Consider the following 17,675-nt stretch of genomic DNA (forward strand, 5'->3'; position numbering starts at 1 on the left):
GCAAGGCCCATCCCAGGACATTCCTCCCAAGTGGGCTGGATGGGGCCTGGACTTCCTGTCCATGTACTGGGATGAGCCATGGGAAAGGGGCCCACTGCGGGGCGGGGAGTGTAGGGCTTTCCAGGCATCATCCCTCATAAGCCACTGCTCCCAGGCCTTGTGCATAGCCCCACCATGGCAGACCCAAGAGCGGAAGTGTCCCGCCATCCTCACAGCAGGCTGCAGGGGCCATGTGTAACTGGCCCCTCCACCCTTGACCACCTGGTGGAGTCGGCACCCACATCTGAGGAGGGGACCATGTCGCTGCTGGGGACTCTGGGCTGGTCTGGAAGCAGGTGTGGTGCGGGCTGTCTTTCCCTGCATGAAGGTCTTCCTCTGGGTGTCTGTCGCTGTAGGGAGGCCACTCTAGCTTCTGAAAGGGGCTCTGTGTCCTTGCCATCATGATTCTGTGTTGGGGTTGGGGGGGGTGGTCGCTGTCTCTCTGAGAGGGGTCTTTGTGTCTGTGTCCCTATGATTCTATGCAGAAAGACCGTGATGGGAACTGAGGGGGAATTCACTCTGGGTGGGGTTTTAGACAGGTCAAGTCCTGTCTGTCCCAGCATCCCTGGCTAATCACTCCCCCCGTCCCCCTCCCGACACACACACACACACACACATACACACACACATCCCAGGCTAATCACTCCCCCCGTCCCCCTCCCGACACACACACACACACACACGAAAAGCAGGCTGGTGTGTGTCCTGTTGCCCACACCACACTCACTCAGTGTGAGCTGGGGTGCCACCTGCCTGGAGGGGGGATCTGACTCTCAACAGGGCTTCTGTATTTGGGGGTGTCACACTCACTGTGTCTGTGTCTGCCTCCACCATCTGACTGGGAGAATTCCTCTCAGGGTTGGGTTGGGCCCAGAGGAGATGCTTGGAGGATTTGCTGAGTGATGGATGGATGAGCACTTGGGTGGGGGCCTGGGACCCCCAAAGCCCTCAGATGTCTGGGAAGCAGGGGAGGTTTCTCTTTCTGGTACCAGGGGCTCTTGCCAGGAAAGGGGGAAAGCTGACTTGACCCATGTGGCTTTTCTGGAAGCTTCTCCCTTCTCTTTCCTCCTCCCCTGTGGGGAGAGGGGGCCTGAGGCAGCAGGGTGCAGACCAAGGGGGATCTGGCCCATAATGAACAGGGAGGTGGGGGTCTACAAGCCGCTGCCCTGTGGACTGGGCCCACTGGATGTTGAGGGCAGCAAGCAGGCTCCACTTGCACACATCCAAGGACTGGGTTCCATTATCATCTCCATTTTACAGGTGAGGAAACTGAAACCCAGCGGGCCAAAGTGATTTGATTGGGGTCCAGCATTTGAAGGGTCTATGAAGGAGGGGCCGGGCTTGGGGTCCTGCTGGGGGCATAGCAGAGAAGCGCTCTGTGGCCTATAGTTCTCACACTGATTCAGTCGCTGGAACTGGCTCACTGCCTTCAGTTTGCCCCCCAAGGAGCTGGGGAAAAGGGGGCTGAGATCACCCGTCACACCCCATACCTCCCTCTGCTTCCCAGGCACTTGAGAGCTTGGGGGTGCCAGGTACCTACTCAAGTGCTCATCCATCCACCCACCTGGCAAACCCTCCAAGTACCTCCTCTGGGCCTGCCCCAGGGCTGGGCCTCAGCTGGGAGCAAGGTTTGGTGCCCACTCTAACCCTGAGACGGACTCTCGCAGTCAGATGGTGGAGGCAGCTGCGTCATCAGGAAACCGTGGCCGGTCCGATAAGCTCAGTGCTGAGGGAGAGGCACAGGAATTGCACTAACCATGACTTAGTGGCCAGGGAAGGCTCCCTGGAGGAGGGGAGGTTTTCTCTGCTGGGACATGCAGTTTGGGTCAGACAGAGCATCACAAATGCAGGGGCTGGGCGGCGGGAGAAGGTGTGGGTGGGAAGGCGGCTGGAGGGAGACCAGGTGTTGGGGGTGTTGGGGCTGGAGGTGGGCAGATGAGGGTTGGAGCCCTGGCTCCACTTGGCTCTTCCCTGTGGCTGGGGTACTGCGTGATTTAGCCTCCCAGAGTCTGCAGTATGGGGGCTCCTGATGGTGCCCTTGCAGGGAGGTCAGGGGGCTGACACACCTGCACCTGCCTTTCAGCCTGCCTTCTTCCCCGGCCAGCTGGAGGGGTCCTGGGAGGCCCACCCCAGCCCTGATAGCACTGGCTTGTAGCATCCCTATCACTCATGGTCTTCACTGGCTGGAGTGGGGGATGGCAGTAGGGGCCATCATCCCCTATGCCCCCCATTACCCAGCACAAAGGATGCTTGGCCAGCAAAAGGCCTATGATTAATGTTGAGCACCCACCACCTAGCAGGCACTGGCTTGTGGCCAAGGACACCATGTGAGCAAAGCCAAGTCACGGTAGAGACCTGCATCAAGGAATGTGCAAGACTAGCTCATAGGACAACAGACAGGGAAGGAAGTTAAGGGGCTTCTGTGACTGGGGATTTAGATACTGTGGTCAGTGAGGGCCTCCCTGAGGAGATGACACTTTGAGCAGCAGTCATATTTGTGAAGCTGTGGGGGGAGTTGCCTCTCTGAGGGCACAGCAGATGCACAGGCCCTGAGCACCCTTGGTACACTGAAGAAGAGTGGAGGCCAGTGTGGCTGGATCAGAGCGAGGGAGGGAGGCCCAAGAGGCTGAGGAGGTAACAGGGGTCTCTCAGATGGGGACCACAGGGGAGTTTGTTTTTTTCTTTTTTGAGACAGTCTTGCTCTGTTGCCCAGGCTGCAGTGCAGTGCAGTGGTGCGATCTTGGCTCACAGCAACCTCTGCCTCCCGGGTTCAAGTGATTCTCCTGCCTCAGCCTCCCAAGTAGCTGGGACTACAGGCACCTGCCACCATGCCCGACTAATTTTTGTATATATATTTTTTTCTTCGAGATGGAGTTTCGCATTTGTTGCCCAGGCTGGAGGGCAATGGCATGATCTCGGCTCACCGCAACCTCTGCCTCCTGGGTTCAAGCGATTCTCCTGCCTCAGCCTCCCAAGCAGCTGGGATTACAGGCATGTGCCACCACACCTGACTAATTTTGTATTTTTAGTAGACACAGAGTTTCTCCATGTTGGTCAGGCTGGTGTATAACTCCTGACCTCAGGTGATCGGCCTGCCTCGGCCTTCCAAAGTACTGGGATTACAGGCGTGAGCCACAGCACCTGGCCTAATTTTTGTATTTTTAATAGAGACAGCATTTCACCATATTGGCCAGGCTGGTCTTGAACTCCTGACCTTGTGATCTGCCCGCCTCGGCCTCCCAAAGTGTTGGGATTACAAGCGTGAGCCATTGCGCCTGGCCAGGAGTTTTTTGAGATGGGATTTTGCTCTGTTGTCCAGGCTGGAGTGCAGTGGCACCATCATACTTCACGGCAGCCTTGACCTTGCTGCTTCAGCCTCCTGTAGCCGCAGGGGAGTTTTGAGCAGAGGCGGGGAGGCTGGAACAGTGTGCTGCAGGTGGAAATAGCTAATTCTGGACAGACTTGGGCATAGTCTGATGGGACTGATGCGTTTTTGATGCTGTCCAACTCCCAGGGGGCCCAGGTGTCACACTGTTTTCTAGCCTGGTTCCTCTCTCCTCACTGGGAGTCCTTGTGAATACCCTTTTCCCCCAGTGGTTGTCTGGGACTGGAATCCTGGCTGCTCGGCTCCCAGCATCCACCACTTTCTGCCTTTGAGAGATGGGTCCTGCCTCCCCTCCTGCAAGTCTTCTGTGGCTCCCTGTCATCTGGGGGAAAATGGGGGACAGAGGCCTCCCTGCCCAGTTCTCTTGACCTCCTTCTCCTTCAGACCCCAGCCAGCTCAGAAGCCACCCATGTTAAAATGCAGATTCCAGGTTCCCTTCCAGATGTCATGTGCCAGCAGGTCATAGAAGCATCCTGTGCTGTGTTCACTCCCCCTTGAAGGTCTCTGAGCCTTCTCATCTCTGAAGTGGGTGAAGGCACAGGAGGGCCACGTGAGGCTCACACACACTGCTCGCACAGAGATGGCCTGGGGCAGGGTTGTGAGGCTTTTCCTTCGTAAATCTCACTGACCATGATGCCCAGGATTGTCCTTTGCTCTGGAACCATGACCTTCCTACTTGGTTTCGTGGTGTCCTTTCCTTGATGGTGTGATACTCATTTCTGTGACTTCCTCTTGGAAAACTTGAAATGTTGCCAGCCTGTGAATTCCACAATCTGGAAACTGCTGGCGGGTCACCCAGGTTCCAATGCCCGGCACACATCAGATGCTCACTAAAGGGCGATGTGGGATCTGTGAGCGTCATTTCCAGCCACAGTCAAGCCCCTGCTGTCTTCTAGCCTGGGGCTGTGCCTTCTGCCCTCCGGGTGTTGGCTCTTGCTATTCCCTTAACCTCCAATGCCTTCTCCTCCACCATCTCCACTTTGTAGAATATTCAGCAAACACTATTGCCCCTTACTCTGTGCCTGGCCAAGACCCAAAGATGAAAAAGGAGGAGGGAGGCCTTCTTGAGCCTCTGGTGCATGGGAGCAGGGCAGTGACAACTCAGGGCTGCGCAGGGAGGGGCCTTCTTGCTCCCAAGTCTCTCCTAAGGCTGAGCTCCTAAGGCCCTGTGCTCCTCCCTGCCCTACCATCCCCCTGACAGCCTTCCATACCCCCCGGGAACTCTTTTGCACACACTATGCTCATATTCTCAGGGGAGGTTAGTGGCATTATTATCCCACCTTAGAAAATGCAGATTCTTGCTTGAGCCCAGGAGATCAAGGCTGCAGTGAGCCAGTATGCGCCACTATACTCTAGCCTGGGCAACAGAGAGGGACCCTGCCTCAAAAATCACACACACACACACACACACACACCCCCACACACACACACAAACACACACACCAGAGAGGGACCCTGCCTCAAAAACAAAACACACACACACATATGCATGGAGACTCACTTTGGGAGGCCGAGGCAGAAGGATCACTTGAGCCAGGAGTTTGAGACCAGCCTGGACAACATAGCGAGATCCTCTCTCTCTCTCCAAAAAAATAATCAGCCACGTGTGGTGGCATGTGTCTGTAATCCCAGCTACCTAAGAGGCCAAGGCAGGAGGCTCACCTGAGCCCCCAGGAGTTTGAGGCTGCAGTGAGTCAGCCTGGGCCACAGAGCAAGACCCTATCTCTTAAAAACAAACAAACAAACAAACAAACAAAAAAACACTGGAGACTGAGGCTAGGAGAGGTAAGTCACTTATCTATGGAAGAGAAGGCAGAGTTGGGACTCAAGCGCAGGACTGACTGTCCCAAACCTCAGGGTGGTGGAATTGCTGCATGGTGGTTCTGCAGCCCTGACGTATTTCTGGGCAGGATACTGGGTGGCTTTTAGCAACTAGGCTCAGTCTTGATGCTGCCCAGAGGATGGCTGAGAGGCACCATGTTTAGAGAGTTTGCAAGGTGAGGACCTTCCTCACCTAAATCCCTTATTACCTTGGGATGGTAATAAGGTCTATGAAAGAGGTCAAAGTTTGGGTAACGTATGGGTTCAATAGGTTTCTCTGCTGCAGGACTTCTCAGTCTTTAATGGAGCTAAGCAGCAGCATTCTCTGTCCAAAAATGACTGTCCTTTCTCGGAGTAATCCTTCTTTGCATTGGCTGCCAGGAAGCTCAGAGACAAGTCTGTGGCAAGAGGGACTCGTCTTGTCTTATAGCAGCTGTCTCCCTCCCGGCTCTTTCTGGGTGTCTCTAACCTGACTAAAATCATTTTTGGAAGGAGGCAAGGCATCTTTTGTTTTTTTTTAAGACAGGGTCTCACTCTGTCGACCAGTCTAGAGTACAGTGGCGTGATCTCGGCTCACTGCAACCTCTGTCTCCCAGGTTCAAGTGGTTCTCCTGCCTCAGCTTCCCAAGTAGGTTAACTTTTTGATACCAGACAGTAAGCTTGGATTAAGTATTTTCCATAATAATGCTCATTCATTCATCCATCCTGGCAGCATCCACTTCAGGTTCTGAGCTGGGGTGAGGGATTCAGCCATCCAGGACAGAATCTGGAATTCGCTCTGCGCCTTTTCAGACCCTCTTCTCCTCCTCCTCCAGTAAGAAGGTCAACAGGACCTGCTTACAGGCCCCCTATTACTGAAAGCAAACTGAACCTCCAGTTAATGTCCTGCCCAAGGTTTCAAAGGTAGTGAGTGGCAGAGCTAGGCCCAGGCTGCCAGATGCCTCCTTGAGGGCATGGGTGTGGCAGAGGCGTGGCTGGTGCTGGAGGGTTGACTGAGGCCTGTCCCACTGCTGCTGTACACAGATGAACGTGGACTCAAAGGCCCTGGGGGAGATAGGACCACCAGGGAGCTAGTGTGGCCTGGGGGTTCCCAGGGGAAGGCGGTCTCTCCCCAACGCTGGTCTGGGCCTGGCCCTTGCTGCTGGGATGTGTCAGATGCTGTCCTGTGTCCTGCCCTCTAGCATCCCAGGAGGAGGGGGCCAGCCAGCAGGCCTGCTCCTGTTATGAGCTTCCTGACCTTAGAAAAAGCTCAAGCTGATTCCTACAGCCCTGAAGCCCAATGGTGGCTTCTGTGGCAGCCTCACCTGTGCCTCTTCCTGCTATCTCACCAGAGGCCGTGCCATCAGCCTTGCTCTCCACGCAGGTATGGTCATGCCACCAGGGCTCTGGCCTTTGACTGGTGTGTGCAACCCTGCCCTGCCCCCATTTGCCTGTCTCAGCCCTTGCTAGGGTGGAAGCTCCATGAGGGCCTGGCCAGTCGCTCTGCTGAATGCCTGAGGGAAAGACCAGTAACAGACCCCACTCAAGGTGGTTGTGAGGACCTGGCAGGGTGGGGGTGTGGCCCAGTACCTCGGAAGACTCTAGGAGGACCATCCTGGCCCTATAAATGTTTGTGCCAAGGCAGGTCCCCTGTCCCTCAGCACACAGGAAGGGGCAGTAGGTAGCAAGACAGTTTCCAGGTGACAGCATGAGGGCAAGTGAGTAAGGCCTAGAGAAGAAGGGTCCGTTGCCTCCAGCCCGTCACATTCCCTCCGGGTGGGCTGGCCAGCCAGGTGGGAGAAAGAGGGATCCTCAGGTAGGCGGGAGTCAGGGAGAGCTGCGTGCCCTCATGAGGCTGGTGTTTCATCTCCACTTCTCAGATGAGGGGACTGTGGCTCAGAGACCTTTGCAGGGGGACTGATCATTGCACAGGGCCGTCTGAAGGGAGCCTGGGACTGCATTTCCATGTAGGCCCTGGGTGGATCTGGAACCTGGCTGGCTTTCCTGGCTCCCCCACCCTTTGGCTCCCTTATGTTCTTGGCCTTCTTTTCACAACTCAGAAGCAGCCGAGTAGTTGGTCGTGTTGTCTGCAGTCGCACTGAAGCACATTTTATTTTGGCTAAGTGACATTCCTTTGTTGTCCCTGTCTTGTGATTAGTTAGGGTAATAGGTTGGTTATATTATGTGGAATTTATTGCAGGATGGTAAGGGAGCATGTGACAAAATGGAGCAATAGTTCTGTAAGGCTGAGAGAAGCTGGGTGTGTACCCAGTGGCTGGGCCACTCGGAGGGGACTGTCATGCTGTCAGTACTGTAGTGGGACCCAAGCAGGCTTTACTCACCGGCCTGTTAACAGCTGTGCGAGTCAGGCCTTTCGCTTGTGTTAGCTCACCTTGTGAAAAAATGAGCTCTGACTTAACAGATGACAACTAAGGAATGGAGAGCCGAACCCCTTGTTCAGGGTTGCATAGGAAGTGGCAGGGTCAGGGCTGAATCTTAAAACTTAGAGGGCAGGGCCTGGCGTGGTGGCTCACACCTGAAATCCCAGCACTTTGGGAGGCCAAGGTGGACGGATCACCTGATGTCAGGAGTTCGAGACTAACCTGGCCAACCAACATGGTGAAACCCCATCTCTACTAAAAATACAAAAATTAGCTGGGTGTGGTGACAGGCGCCTGTAATCCCAGCTACTCCGGAGGCTGAGGCAAGAGAATCGCTTGAACTCAGGAGGTGGAGGTTGCAGTGAGCCGAGATCACGCCACTGCATTCCAGCCTGGGCAACAGAGTCTTGAGACTCTGTCTCAAAAAAAAAAAAAAAACCCAAAAAACTCTAGAGGGTAAAAGAACTGTAACATCTGGGATAAAGTTAGCTGTTGAAATAAATACAAGTCCTACTGTTGGAGTAGTGTCAGCTGGCCTGCATCTTTGACTTTGAGACTTCCTAGCAGCCAGAACAAAGAAAGAAATGGATTATTTCCACTGGAGCCACAGTGGCCGTAACAAACAGAAGCCATCTATTTGGATGCTGGAAATGGAGAAGACTTGCTCCCTAGAAATAGATGCTGCAGGATGTGGTGGGTGACATTCTGTTCAAACCACAAATACCTGAAATGATTTGGCCACTGTGATCACCCAACCACAGTATGGCCTAAGCTGGGTCCAGGGAGCAGCTGTTGCTGGCCTGGCTTGACTTTTGAGGGAGGTGGAATAGCGGGCACATGAGAGAAGGGAACCTCAATCCCCCACAGCTGCTGACACAGCCCCCAGACTTGAGCTTGGCTCCCCCATCACCCATCCCCCCATATAGCTTAATCAGATGGGCATCTGGTGGTCCTTCCCTGCAGTGGCCAGAGTCCAGAGCCTGGGCTGTGCAGGCTGAGGTTTCGGCTGCAGCAGGGATTGTCCTGCCCCCGTGTGCCCACATGTTGCAACCTGGCTGGAGCCTCTGGCATAGGATACCCATACCGCCAGGTAGCTCAGTGGTAGACCCGGGCTCTGATACTTGGCAGGCTTGGGTTGAGATTGTGGCTCTAGGCCTGGGCGGCTCTCACGGACTGCTGTGGGGAGTCGGGGAAGAACCCCTGGGTTGTGCTCAGCCAGCAGGCAGGTGGCAGCCAGGCTGGCTATGGGTGAGGACGGGAATCCTCTTTTCACCACTGCCTGCCTGCTCAGCAGTTCCTCAGCTGCTGGGGGTGGAGCTGGCTTGCAGGGGCCAGAGTCAGAGTGAAACCGGCAGCTCTGCTGGTTAATCTCAGCACTGATACTGGGGACTAGGCCTGGAGCGGAACTGAAAGGGAGACCAGGCCCGTTCCCCTCCAGGCCTGGCCTATATCCTGCCAGTGATCCTTAAGGCCTGCAGCCAGTGGGGAGGGTGGAGGCCAGGCAGGGCCAACTGGAAAAGTAGCAGAAGGAAGTGGCCACTCGCACCTTACCCATCTTGCAGACAGGAAATGAAGGCTCCGCAGGGCTGGCTAGCTGTGAAAATGGGCAAGAGCACAGAGGCCCCACTCCCTGCACTGTGTCCAGTGCCCGTGTGGATGCCATGCAAGGCCTCACTCTGCCTGCCCCTTCCTGGCTGCTGGACCTCTGGGAGTGGGAGGTGAAAATGCCCTGGCTGGTGCTGGTCACTTCAGGTTGGAATGTTCTAGTCATGCAGCTTTCTAGTGAGAGGCTGCAGTAAGCTGTGGCCAGTGTTGGTCGTTCCTGCAGTCATTACTCTCCTCCAGCCTGTTGTGTCCGCCAACCAGAGCAGGCCCGGGAGCTCCCAGGAGACCTGCTGAGAGGGCCCAGGTGGCCATCCTGCTCCTGCCAGGATGCCCTCTTACCTCACTGTTCATTGACTCCCCTGCAGGTGGGGAAGAGGGATAAAGGAGGTGGCCAGGCCACTGGGTCATGATCCTTCCAACAGAGGTACCTGCTACCTCTGTGTCTAAAGCAAGGTTAAGCTTTTGGGGGTTAATAGCACTAGCAGCTCCAGTCCAAGGTGTGCCCTTTTGGGCTTGGGTGGAGGTTGGATTACCTGAAGCCACGGTTGCTGGAACATCCTTTGGGCCTGCCTCTGCTTTCCATCCCCCTGCTCCTGGTTTGTTAGGGGCTATAGTATTTTCCAGGAACACCTGAATGGAAGGGGACCAGTGGGACCACTTCTGTCCATTCCTCACTTCATCTCTTTCTCCCCTTTTCTTCTTTTGGTCATCTTTTCAGTCTTATCACAAGAGGAAGGGGAGGGGCAAACCCCCTCCTGAGCAGATTCCCAACCGGAAGCAGCTGGCTCCTTGGCTGCAGAGTGCCCAGCACAGGAAGCATCTGCCGGGTCAGTCAAGACCTGGGAGCAGAGTTCCTGCCAGCAAAGGAACAGTGGCCAACTCCTAGCCACCCTGCAGCCCTATGTGCCGGGTGTCCTGGGAAGGTCCAGGGCCAAGATTTTGTGGTTTTACAGTGGCTGTAACTTGGGCTAGCCATGCTAGGCTCTGCCCCTTTTGGGCTTGGTGTGATGAGAGGGTCAGCAGCTGGCATCACCTGGCTGGGCAGGGAGCTCTTTGCTCACCAGTGGGAAGAGAAACGGATGTCAGACACATGGCAGAGTGGAAATGTCCCCAGGTCGAGGTCCAAGGGGCTGGCCTTCTGCCAGCACACGCTGCTTAGGACCTCAGTGTGAATGGTGTTCAGGAGGCTAGGGTAAGGCACCCTGGACCTCACTACAGGCTCAGAGCCTGCACAGCAACACCATGGATACTCTCTCTAAAAGGGGGACTCCTGGGGAGACTATAGACAAACTCAGGCCTGGCTGGAAAAAAAAGCATCAGGAACAAGCTTTGAGTACCCCATCTTGGTCTCGTAGAGTTCAAGGCCCAAGCTACAAGCAGCTTGCTCCAGCATCCAGGAGGTCCGGCGGTGCACACGCCTTGAGATGCCTGACAACCTCTACACCTTTGTGCTGAAGGTGAGTGACAAGGCTTTTCACACCCTGGGGCAATACAAATACATACACATACATCAGACCCAACCCTGTTCCCTTCCTTCCTGCCAGGTGAAGGACCGGACAGACATCATCTTTGAGGTGGGAGATGAGCAGCAGCTGAATTCATGGATGGCTGAGCTCCGGGAGTGCACAGGCCGAGGGTGAGGTCCCAGGCCCTCGTCCCTGGCACGACCTTTGCTGCTATCACCCCCTGACCTGCCCAGATTCTTAACCTCAGCCTCTTCTCCAGCAGGCTGGAGAGCACAGAAGCAGAGATGCATATTCCCTCAGCCCTAGAGCCCAGCACATCCAGCTCCCCAAGGGGCAGCACAGATTCTCTTAACCAAGGTGAGTAAACCAATGGCTAGGCCATTGTATTCTGGGTATGCTGGAACCCAGACTCAGCTCAGGACATAAGGCAGTCCCCTGCGACCACCATCACCCATCTTAATCTAACAGGTGCTTCTCCTGGGGGGCTGCTGGACCCAGCCTGCCAGAAGACAGACCATTTCCTGTCCTGCTACCCCTGGTTCCATGGCCCCATCTCCAGAGTGAAAGCAGCTCAGCTGGTTCAGCTGCAGGGCCCTGATGCTCATGGAGTGTTCCTGGTGCGGCAGAGCGAGACGCGGCGTGGGGAATACGTGCTCACTTTCAACTTTCAGGGGATAGCCAAGGTATGGGGCGGGGCAGGCAGGACCGTGCCACTCCTCTCCACTGGAGTTCAGGGTCCTAGAGGGACAGCCCGAATCCACCATCCTCTCCTCCCACAGCACCTGCGCCTGTCGCTGACCGAGCGGGGCCAGTGCCGTGTGCAGCACCTCCACTTTCCCTCGGTCGTGGACATGCTCCACCACTTCCAGCGCTCGCCCATTCCACTCGAGTGTGGCGCTGCCTGTGACGTCCGGCTTTCCAGCTACGTGGTAGTCGTCTCCCAGCCACCAGGTCTGACCCTACTGCCCTTTGCTAAAGGGGGTGGCTGACACTGGGTAGAGGCTTGCTGCAGACAAGGTACAGGGTACAGGGATCTTGTTCTGTGTCCTGTCAGCACTTGCCTTAAGACTGATGGTGTGGTCTCTCTCGGTCACTTGTCCTAGGTTCCTGCAACACTGTCCTGTTCCCTTTCTCCCTTCCTCACTGGGATTCAGAGTTGGGCCTTCCCCACCTTAGCTCTTCTGGCTGTCCCCGGGGGCTCAGCCCAGAGGGTCTCCCAGGGCGATCCTCACCCCCTGAGCAGATCTTCCACCTGGTGCCTTCGCCCGAAGAACTGGCCAACAGCCTGCGGCACCTGGAGCCTGAGCCTGTGAATCGAGCCCGGGACTCGGACTACGAAATGGACTCATCCTCCCGGAGCCACCTGCGGGCCATAGACAATCAGTACACACCTCTCTGACCAGAGAGGAATTCCAGGCCTCAACAGCTGCCCTTGAGGAACACAGGCAGAAGTGTGAATTTGTGAATGTAATTGATCTTTCCTTCCTTCCAGAGAGAGATTTAAGGGACACTGTTAACTGCTCATGCCAGTTTGGACGTGACCCTTCTATTAGGCCTGTTGAAGGGCCCTCCTGTAAGTTTCATCTATCACCTGGCTTTCTCCTTATTGTTTACAGATGTAGTTCTTGTTAGAGGATGCCGCTAGCTCCTGCCCGGGGTCCCTATGCCCAGTCCCTGTTACTCTTAGAGAAAGGAGTTGGGGTGAGGGCCAGAGCTGGCAGTGGAAACTTGTTCTCTTTTTCACTGACACTGTCACAGCAGATGACAGACTTTCTACGGGAAGTGGGGGTCATCAGGAAGCCCAGAACACTAATAAGCGGTTCTCCCATCTACCGTCAGTCCATGTGGCAGGTCTACTGTGTCCATGCCACAGATGACCACACCTAATCCTGCTTCTACTCTCAGCTTTAGGACAAAAGCTCTGTCAGAGGGACAAGCTGAAGGTCAAAAATGATTTTAAACATTTTACCTCAGACTAATTTCTTTAAAGGATTCAGGTTCAAAACTAAACCACTGCTTATTTCAGTGCACTGTTTCAACTAACACCCATGCAATTTTTGTAGTCGGAGAGAGCTATGCAAACCCTACCTAATTCACAGTCTGAGCCAGCACGCTGACTTGTCTACTGCATCCTCGGGACAGTCACTGCTGCTGAGCGGCCACTGTCCTTCCTAAATGTCAAGAAGTGAAGTATGTCACCCTTTCAGGGAAATTCAGGCAATTACTGAAATAGGGTGGCAAAGAACAGTTCTACCCTGGTGCCTTACGAACAAAAAACTGGATTCTGGTTTACAGCAGCTTTACAGTGATAGTTAACTGGGGTTGGGGGAAGAACAAGCCAAAAAGGAAGGAGGACTCCTGGGCCCTTTCTAGTAAATCCTTCAACAACAAGGCTGGCTCGGTGCCCTCCAAGCATCTAATGGCTTATTAAATTATCCCACAAGTGGGTTTTGGGCTCCTTTTTTGAGCCAAAATGGAAGCTGGGAATCTGGTGCCGTAACTAATGAGAAACTCTTTTAATAGCCCACAATCAGTGTTCTGTTCCAGCTGGCTACTGCTTCATTGGATTGAGAATGTATCTCCATGCACACATGGGCGCACACAATCTCCACCATCCAGGGAGGTCCTGAAGTCAAATCTCCATCTATACAAGTGATACAATTCATGGCGGGCTGGCTCCTCCCAGAATCTTTGTCTGGAGGCTCAGAAACAAGGGGGCAGTGACAGTGGAATCAGCTGCTCTTGGGTGCCAACAGAGCCATTCAGTACAACCCCCAGGCTCATGGCTGTGGCTTCTAGGAAACTGGGAGTTTAGATCAGCTTTACAGATACATCAATCAGAGGCTAAAATGAAACCTTGGCCTAAAACTCGCAGGACTGCCTGCCTGGGAGGAGGGCTAGGTCTGCTCCTTCTACTTAGTCTCTGTACTCCAAGAGGTCAGATTTCTGCTTTTAGAATTTTCTTTGGGTCTTTCAGAGGGTGGGGAAACAAACCCCTCTGCACCACTGTTTTTCTTTCTTTTTTTTTTTTTTTTTGAGACGGAGTTTCACTCTTGTCAACCAAGCTGGAGTGCAGTGGTGCGATCTTGGCTCACTGCAACCTCCACCTTCCTGGTTCAAGCAATTCTGTCTCAGCCTCCTGAGTAGCTGGGATTACAAGCGCCAGTCACCACGCTCGGCTAATTTTGTATTTTTAGTAGAGACAGGGTTTCGCCATGTTGGCCAGGCTGGTCTCAAACGCTTGACCTCAGGTGATCCATCCACCTTGGCCTCCCAAAGTGCTGAGATTACAGGCGTGAGCCACCATGCCCAGTCTGTACCACTTTAGTACCAACACTCCTGGGTGATTTCATAGACCCTAAAGCAGACCTGACACTGATCCAGATTTGCAGTCCATTTTTAAGGACACCTGTCTTTATCTCCTCAAAGTCAAGCAGCTTTCTCTGGAAAATGAATGCTAACTAGTGTGAACCAAAAGAGTAAGTAATAGTCTGAAGTTTTTTAAGGGAGAAAGCTCAAAAGTCATTGGTTCTCCCCTCCGCACAGGAAAGATGCCCAGTAGATAATGAACCAAATTAAGTTCCTTCCCTCCAGCCAGAAGTTAAACATCTGGGATATGACGTCTTCACACCAGGGGCACTCATTTCTTAGCAGCCTCTCTACACACATCTCTCAGGTGGTGCCAAGAGGCACACCACGTAGAGCAAACTTGGCAGCTCTAACAGGCTGCAAAGTACAACTTCAGATTCCGTGGCAGAGATTTGGAAAGCACCCACCTCCAGACTGCTTCCTTTCTAAACTCGTCCGAGTTACCAGGACAGCTCAAATACATGCTGACAAAAAACTCTCATGGCCCTAGGAAGAAGTGACACTAAGCCAACGCCTTTTCTTTGTGCGGGAGCAGACCCAGCTGATGAAGGGGTGGGCAGCAGTGTGGGGCAGGCACCCCACTGGCTGCAGCTAGCCCACCATAGGCACAGCACATCCCACCACTCTCCTTCTAGTCCCGACCAGGCCCCAGCCAGCAACTTCTACCGAGAGCCATGGCTCAGCACCAAACTGGACAGTAGACATCATGATCCCTCCAGTTAGCTCTAAAATTACAGACCCCACCAGTAGAGCTTGACAGCTCCCGGCACCATCACTTCCTTCATCTGACTTTATTGAACTTTTACAAACTAACAGTCACCAGCACCAAAGAATTAAGTCAACTAACCTGCCTTGAATTTTAGACCAGCAATCCATATGGCTTTATCTGGTATAAATCTTCTGCCTTTGATCATTTCTGGACCGTAGGAAAAAGGAATAGCAATCATTAAAATCTTGGGCCAGAGAACACTATTTTTACATAACAGTTTCTTAACCTAAAGTCAAGGCCTTGGACTCTTCCCTGAGGGTTGCCTGCGATTCCTTCATGCTTTCTATTCAGGGCTAAGTCCCTTACTGCAAATGTGTTAGCTCTAACATCTCCCACAAGCTAGAGGAACTTGCGAGTATATTAACAAGGACACATCTGACATCCTGTATTTGGTTAGAATATACAGCACATTGTGATAACAAAGTGGATTCATCTTGTATCATTATAGGCAGAAGGTATTTGGCAAATTTTTATGTATTGTTTTATGTACTGTACAAGTAACTTATTCTTGAATAATGCAAATTTTGCTATAATGTACAAATTGCTATATGTGAATTAAAAAGTTTTCAGAATCTTGATTTGCTGTCACAATATTTAAAGGCTCAATTAAGACCATGGTCTCTCTACAAAACCCTTGCCCTGCCCAAATACTTGCTCTTCCCTTTGTCCTCCCCACTGCAATCTGGGAATATTAACAAATGCTTATGAGTCCATCTATGTCAATGCCCTCTGGATTTCTTTATTGCATTTTTTTTCTGAGTGTCTCCTGCCCCCTACTGGTAAAATAGGAAAATGCCTGAATTGGGAACTTCCAGCTAATGACACTCATTTTGGTTCAGGAGATATTAAAAAGGAAGCTTACAGAATTGGTGCCAGCTCGAGGATGTGGAATTTCAGTGCTGCCCAACTCTGGCCAACCTTCCTCCTCCTGAAGCAGATCTCTAATCCACCAAAGAGAATAGCTCAGTCTTGTCTTTTTCTAGAGACACCTTGAACCAGAACTAAAGGTGAAGAAGAAAAATCATTTGACAGCTACCTTCCGGGATATTAAAAACACACCCTTAGCGCACCTGCTTTGATATTAAGTATCCTACAGTAGAAGTAGCTTATACAGACACACACTAACTTGATCAGTTTTTAAAACTTTTTTTATTTTTTAAATTTTTTTAAAGTTTTTATTTTATATTATCTACAAAGTAAAAGTTTTTCCCTTAACTTAAAAGTTGAACCACTGTAGACAGTGATCACCTCATCAAACTTGATTTATAAATAATAATCCGTCAGTTTGACGGTAAGAATTTACTGAACCTTTGTCAAGTTTAGTAAAAGGGCGTTCCAAGTCTTGATTTTTTTTTTTTTTTTTTTTAAGCAGTAATAGCAGCAAGAATCACTCTTGTTACTTCTTTTGCTAGCTGATGTGTTCATGACTTTCAAGGGTTATTAAAAAATAAATAACTTCCAGTTTCGGCAAGCAGAGCTGGGGTACCTGTGGGACTCTGAAACAGCGTATGGAATTATGGAATAGCCCCCAAGTTCCTAAATGCCTCTACTCGGTCCAAATATCTTCCACTGCAAGTGAACTGTTAGCATTCCTATTGGATGTTACAAGAAATCAACATATATATTTTAAAAACAAAATAAATGAAATTCTAGTTTTCTGTGCTTCCAGTTGGTAGAAGCAGTAGAAGGGAGGAGGGAATTTGGCCTTTCGTTTCCTCCAGGGCAGCCTTACAACTGCTGTTGGTGGTGGGCTTGTACTGTAAAAAGAAAAGCGAACATTGAAACAGAAAACTGGCAACACTACACATCAGCCTAGTGTCTCTGCAGCACATGATTGTAAACTATCCTCGTGCTAGCTGAACAAGACTCAAAATTGAATTCGCTTTCCCCCCTCCCATCTGCACCAAAGTGGGGAGGGTTGGGTGGGTGGGTAGAAACAAACCAGTCAGACGTAAAACCACTTCAGGTAAAACTCCCAGAAGACTTGTTCATGGGTTAGAAAAAAAGGCCTTAACAAACCCCCTCCCCAAATATTAGCCAAGCACCAGTACTGCTTTCAGAATAACAGGTCAGACTGTGAAGTATCGCCATGGCAGCCATCAAGTAGTAGAGCACAATCACAGGGCGCTCTCCCCTGGTCAGGGCATAGGCTGGGGCTAACGCTACACTCAAAGCCAGTCCATCCACAGCGCTTTCTCAGCAGTATCTTCTCCAGAGCTACAATCAAACTCTGCCATGGTAATAACCCCCCACATGTCAGACTTTTGGGACTCAGGAAGGAAAACACTGCCCTGTCCAACCTATCATAACAAGGAAGGCCAACTGAGTCCTAGGCATGCATCAGCTACACAGAATGCTGCTGCTGCTGCTTCTCATCAAGCCAAATCCTGTATACCATCAGAACACACACAGACTCGGCTCCCGGAAGCCTCAGGCCCTGATGCTAAATTGATCGTCACAGTCCCTCCTGTGCACACTCCTGGATGGGTCTTGCTAGTTCTCAAATGTGGGCTTGAAGCACTGGCCCTGCCTGCCATTCCACCTGTGCGAGCAGAATGCTTTGGGGTGCCCCGGCGGCCCCTGCACACACACGCCTCACCTGAAGGGTGCGTCATATAGGGGAAATGCGCAGTTGTCGAGACTGGAATGGGCTGTAGTGCACTTTGAGCGAGGGCGGCCTGGGGACCGCCGGGTGGCTGTGTCGTCATTAGCATCATTGGCGCATGGGCAGTTGGATGAGAAGGAACCATTCCTGACTGTACATGAGCCTGAAACAGAGAGCTCTTTTACGCATACAGGCAACATCTCCGGCTTCAACAACATGTCAACTGTGTTCCTTTCACTGGGCTGGGACTCTCAGG

At 52.5% G+C, this 17,675-nt stretch overlaps 2 protein-coding genes across 55 annotated transcripts in view; one reads left to right on the top strand and one right to left on the bottom strand.

Moving 5' to 3' along the window:
* SH2B3 (SH2B adaptor protein 3) overlaps nt 1-15,392 on the top strand; it is a 45,999-nt gene extending 30,607 nt beyond the window's left edge. For 2 of the 5 annotated variants that reach the window (XM_001108790.5, XM_015152818.3), the window contains 6 exons: nt 10,566-10,667; nt 10,755-10,846; nt 10,939-11,033; nt 11,145-11,359; nt 11,456-11,627; nt 11,780-15,392. In XM_001108790.5, the coding sequence (XP_001108790.1) occupies nt 10,566-10,667; nt 10,755-10,846; nt 10,939-11,033; nt 11,145-11,359; nt 11,456-11,627; nt 11,780-12,075 (972 nt within the window). In that variant the 3' untranslated portion in view covers nt 12,076-15,392. Of the gene's footprint in view, nt 1-10,565; nt 10,668-10,754; nt 10,847-10,935; nt 11,034-11,144; nt 11,360-11,455; nt 11,628-11,779 lie in introns of all 5 variants that reach the window. The other 3 variants (XM_077955207.1, XM_077955208.1, XM_077955209.1) reach the window with 3 other exon arrangements.
* A 552-nt stretch (nt 15,393-15,944) lies between these two features.
* The window catches only part of ATXN2 (ataxin 2), a 151,754-nt gene continuing 150,023 nt past the window's right edge, over nt 15,945-17,675 (bottom strand). For 18 of the 50 annotated variants that reach the window (XM_077955140.1, XM_077955121.1, XM_077955112.1 and 15 more), the window contains 2 exons: nt 17,414-17,582; nt 15,945-16,571 (listed from right to left, as the gene is read on the bottom strand). In XM_077955140.1, the coding sequence (XP_077811266.1) occupies nt 16,543-16,571; nt 17,414-17,582 (198 nt within the window). In that variant the 3' untranslated portion in view covers nt 15,945-16,542. Of the gene's footprint in view, nt 16,572-16,880; nt 17,583-17,675 lie in introns of those variants that run through there. The other 32 variants (XM_077955101.1, XM_077955105.1, XM_077955099.1 and 29 more) reach the window with 2 other exon arrangements.

The sequence above is a fragment of the Macaca mulatta genome, chromosome 11 (genome assembly GCF_049350105.2).
Source record: "Macaca mulatta isolate MMU2019108-1 chromosome 11, T2T-MMU8v2.0, whole genome shotgun sequence".
Lineage (NCBI taxonomy): Eukaryota > Metazoa > Chordata > Mammalia > Primates > Cercopithecidae > Macaca > Macaca mulatta.